We start from the raw sequence: 4,793 nt of genomic DNA on the forward strand, positions 1-4,793 counted from the left end.
GTGAGAATTTAATTAGTCATGTGGCATTAAAAACAATGATAAAATAATTGCAAATTCATTAAGAACACTACCATTCTGTTTATCTATGCTTTGAGTTCTTGATGCCTTTTTTACAAATGTGTATTTAATTGTCTAGAAATGGTATCCTTTATTGTCTTAATAAAGTTAATTGTTTATTTTTGCCAACACTAGGTTGCAATGTTATGGTGATACAGGTAAAAGACTGATGTATATCAATACTGAGAACATATGATGAATACTGCACTGACATACTCATTGTATCAGCATTGGATCAAATGTGCTCCTATTAGTATGAACTCACAACCAAGCTTCCCAAAGTCTGTTCACCTCAAGTTATTACGGCTAAATTGTTTCATTGAGTTCCGAGAATACATAAATGTAACCACATTTTGAAATATAAGTAATTGAAATAAATAAAATGTGTTACTGCATAAAGACAATCTGATCCATTTAATTAATGTGTTATGCAAAAAGGTGTGAACGATGTATCTATTGCTTAAATCATTCAATTTGTGCTTACACTTTTGCAAGAATGTGATCAGACATTTTTAGTAAAAACAATGGAGTTATACTGAAAAATTAACATGTTCATTATTGTATGCATGTGGCAATCAATAAGTCATTCTAAAGTGATGTTTGTATTCACCAATAAATGGCACTAGCAGGTTTGTTATGTCAGCGAATGGCGTTGTTATCCTTTCTTAAAGGAGGAAGTTTGTCCAGTGTAAGCAAGGCCTTCTCAGTTGCAGCAAACTACATGGCAATATTAATGACTGGTCCCTTACTGTTTTTAGAGCGCACATGAAATAATCTGGCAACTGAGTGAAAATTAGCAATCAGTTGTTACCATTGTGTAACACATGGTACATTATTTGTGTATACAATGTAGAAAAATGTAACAAAGATTTGGCCCATACATACAGTAGGCTACCATTAAAAAAAAAAAAACTGTTGAAAAGCTGTAAAGAAAAATGAAAATAGTGTTGAGAGACAAACATTTAAGGAATACATGAAATACCATTGACTATGATTTTTATTGATACATTTTTGACTAAATAATTACTTATTTTTTAAGGTCAGTTTTGTCCTGAACAGTATTTTGTGTTTTGCATAATGACATGTACGCTACATGTACCATTAATCAAATACTTGTCGTCGTATTTCATCTCGTAACAGGATGTATAGATCAGCTGCAGCAAATGGATCTGCTGGATCATCCCATCCGTTTTCCGCCATGAGTAGACAACACAGTTCAAAAACAGATTCATCGCACGGAAACTGGCCTTTGGGAGTACACTCTAACATACACAAATTGACCTCCTCCATGGCAATAGGTTTGAGTCTATCCTCAGCACTGTGCAACTCTGGGAATGAGTACATAATCACTGGCCGACCAGATGCTGTGTCATCAGTTGATCTTGGTCTGATTTTGTGGGAATTCCAGGTGTTGACCACTTCATCAAGTTCATCCTGCATAGAAAAAAAGCACAGTAAATGTAGACGACATGTCTTAAGAAGCTTTCGGACATAACTTCTACCTGTCTAGATGGAGGCTGAGGTTGCTGCAATGTCCACGAACATAGTGAATTATAATATTATTATTACTCATACTACTTTTATTAATGACTAATCTCAGAAATAAATAAAATATTTTACCTGAACAAGATTAAGGTAACAGAATTGGATAAGACTTTTGTCCAAAAAGTCTCCTGTGAAGTGGCCATCTTCCTGGAGAGTTTGGAACAGGTTCATCCAGAACTGCGCACTCTGTTTGCGGAGTATACCCCACCATCCTTCAATGCGCTGGTTTGCTGTGCTTCTTCCATAAAGGAAACTTCTCTCCCCAGCAAAACTGTCTGGGTGGTTCCTTCGCAAAAACATCTGCATTTCTTCAACAGAAACATTTTCCGTGCCCCTGTCTGCACGAATCCTCTCTGGACATCCACCTATACCTGAAACTGTTTTGATAAAGTAACTTGCAACTACTTTAGGATCACTGTTTGTGATATAGGCTTCCATCCATAACACATAGCGGCTAAAACCATCTATACAGCCGTTGATGGCAATGCCATAGGGCTTTAGTTTATCATAACCATCCATGTGCCAAAGTGCATTTGGCCCTCTGCATCTGTACTGACGTCTTCTCAAGCGGTGGGCTCGTCTTAATTCCACACCTTGTGGATCAACCAGTTTGATGATGCGTCTTATGCTATCTTGTGACACAACAAGGCCCTGTTGAATTGCACGGAGATGAAGCCAACGGTATCCCTGCATCTGTCCATTAGTCATGATCTCATGCTGTACAAAAGCTAGCACTTCCTCCAAGTCAGACTGGTTCTTCCTCCTGAACAGGTTAAGTCTTTTACAAATTCTCTTTAATGTTCGGACACTAATTACAATGTGATTAGTGTGTGCCAAAATAGCAAGTATTTCTTTGTTACTTAGGGAAAGTCTGAAGTATAGTTTAATTAAGTCATCCAAATCCGGCTCTGCAGGCATTGTTGTGAGCAGCGCAGCAAACTGATGTAATGCAGAATATAAAGAGGACAATTTGGTATTCGTAGGAGGGGTTGTAATATGGCAGTTGAATTGTACATCAGACAATAACGTTGCTTTTAATCTGCAAAAAAGAAAAAAATATATATTGTTTAAATATTGTAAGGTTAAGACTCTTCTTCCTATTTTACACAGTATATGCTCAGTAAAAGTGTCCATTACGGAGTACGGATCTTATTTATCAGGAACACTTTATATGCAGGAACACAAATCCTACCTTTAATTTAAAGCCAGAAAGTGTTAAACACTCTTACTGTTAACCTCACTAACTTGTTTCATAAAATGCGTATATATAGGCATATATATATATATATATATATTGTAAAAAAATACGCATTTTATGAAACAAGTCTAGAATGGAGTAAGACAGTTGTGGTTGTGGGCCACAACCACAACTGTCTTACTCCATTCTAGACGAGATGATGTTTGAGATGTTGATCATTTTGATGGTTAATAGCCTTCTGATTGTCAGCTAGCTGCCTTGTTAAACACACTTAATGAAATCTTCTCTACAGAAACATGAAAACCACCAGCCTGTTGCTCTTGGTTAGTCGCCACTGTTCCAACAAGCACAAACTTGCGTGTCAACGAACTAAACCATTATTTACTGAATTAGATGGGGGGGAGCCATAGCATATAAACTAATGCACTTGCTGCTAGCTCATCAATGTCTGCATTTCATATTCTAACGCCTTTTCGTTGTTTTTACGAACGCCCAAAACACACTTATATATTTATAACTCACCTTTTGTTCTTCCATTTGCAATATGGTTTCCTCTTGGACCCCTCTGGCGCGCAGAAATTCACTCACGTCCTCCATTGTTGCCTACTGCAATGTGTAAATCGCAGTGAAGCTGGTTCGACAGTTACCGGTATTTCTGACTTTTTTCTCCCAGATATTTTTTTTTTTTTTTGTTCTGAGAAAAAAGTCAGAATTCTGAAATTAAAGTCAGAATTCTGAGAAAAAAGTCAGAATTCTGAGATTAAAGTCAGAATTCTGAGATTAAAGTCAGAATTCTGAGATTAAAGTCAGAATTCTGACTTTTTTTCTCCCAAAAAACAAATATTTTTTTTTTCTGAGAAAAAAGTCAGGATTCTGAGATTAAAGTCAGAATTCTGACTTTTTTCTCCCAAAAAAATAATGTTTTTTTGTTCTGAGAAAAAAGTCAGAATTCTGAGATTAAAGTCAGAATTCTGACTTTTTTCTCAGAACAAAAAATAATAATATTTTTTTCAAATCCTCACAAAAATTGTTTTTATGTGGCCCTAATCCTCTTCCGTAGTTATGAATATCTTTATTAATTATTAATTTTTAATAAAACATTTTTTTTGGGAGGGATGCCTAAATTGATTACATATTATCAAAATGAATAATTCAATGTATATATACGACAGTGACATAGCTAAATGTGTTAGGTGACGTCTAAAGGTGTGTTTTGCTCCGCTCACCGGTCCCTCACAGCGGGCAGAGCTGCAGGTGCTGATCTCTCTCTCTCGTGTCCGGTTATACTTCACTCGCGTTTATGTCCAAATCCATCAGATCTAGCTAGTTCTAGCCAGAGCCCTAGAGAGATAAGAGTTACGACACTCTTTGATGTCACCGCCAGCCGGTCACGTGGTTTATGTATGCCGGGATAGTTCAAAACGCACTTCCGTTGCAATGCTTCTCTATGGCAAAAACAGCACAAACATGGTCAAAATAGTCATGGATTAAACCAACGCTGTTATTTTTTAAAGATTGCTTTCATATTTACATGATGTGGTTACACTTTGTATGGATTGGCACTATTTATAAGTTTCGTTATTTAACGATATTTTGAGGGGAAAGTGTGGTAGCACAAGCAGGCTATGTTGCTGTCACTGCCAGGGCAGTCACGTCCGTAGTATAGTTGCGCTGTCATGTTCTTCTATGGGACAGACAGACAGCAGCGATTGCGTTATTGAATGGTAAATATATATATAAAAAAAACACACACACCCAAGTACTTTTTCAGCTGTAATTGCATTATTGCATACTTTTTATTGACAGTTTTGCATTTGGAGAGGCAGGGTGACAACGGAAAGCTTGGTAGCCTATTACTTAGATACGTTTTACATTTTTGGAGCGAACCCCTTGTGTTCATGTTAGCATGGGTAGCATGATCATGTTAAGACTATGAATATCATTTTACCACAACAGTGGATGAACAATTGATATATGTGTTTGAACAAGAACA

General features: G+C 36.6%; 1 protein-coding gene across 1 annotated transcript; it reads right to left on the minus strand.

Moving 5' to 3' along the window:
* Positions 1 to 1,036: 1,036 nt before the first annotated feature.
* Positions 1,037 to 3,464, minus strand: LOC117563175. Its single transcript, XM_034241359.1, has 3 exons — positions 3,323 to 3,464; positions 1,678 to 2,641; positions 1,037 to 1,491 (listed from the first exon to the last, which is right to left on the minus strand). The coding sequence occupies exons 2-3, from the start codon at positions 2,518 to 2,520 to the stop codon at positions 1,159 to 1,161; spliced, it is 1,176 nt and encodes a 391-aa protein (XP_034097250.1). The 5' UTR covers positions 2,521 to 2,641; positions 3,323 to 3,464; the 3' UTR covers positions 1,037 to 1,158.
* Positions 3,465 to 4,793: the final 1,329 nt, after the last annotated feature.

Source organism: Gymnodraco acuticeps, unplaced genomic scaffold (genome assembly GCF_902827175.1).
Source record: "Gymnodraco acuticeps unplaced genomic scaffold, fGymAcu1.1, whole genome shotgun sequence".
Taxonomy (NCBI): domain Eukaryota; kingdom Metazoa; phylum Chordata; class Actinopteri; order Perciformes; family Bathydraconidae; genus Gymnodraco; species Gymnodraco acuticeps.

Coding starts and splice junctions, on each gene's coding strand:
- LOC117563175 (XM_034241359.1), bottom strand. CDS start 2,520: ATGCCTGCAGAGCCGGATTTGGATGACTTAATTAAACTATACTTCAGA. Junction 1,492..1,677: donor GTTACCTTAATCTTGTTCAG/GTAAAATATTTT, acceptor TTTTCTATGCAG/GATGAACTTGATGAAGTGGT.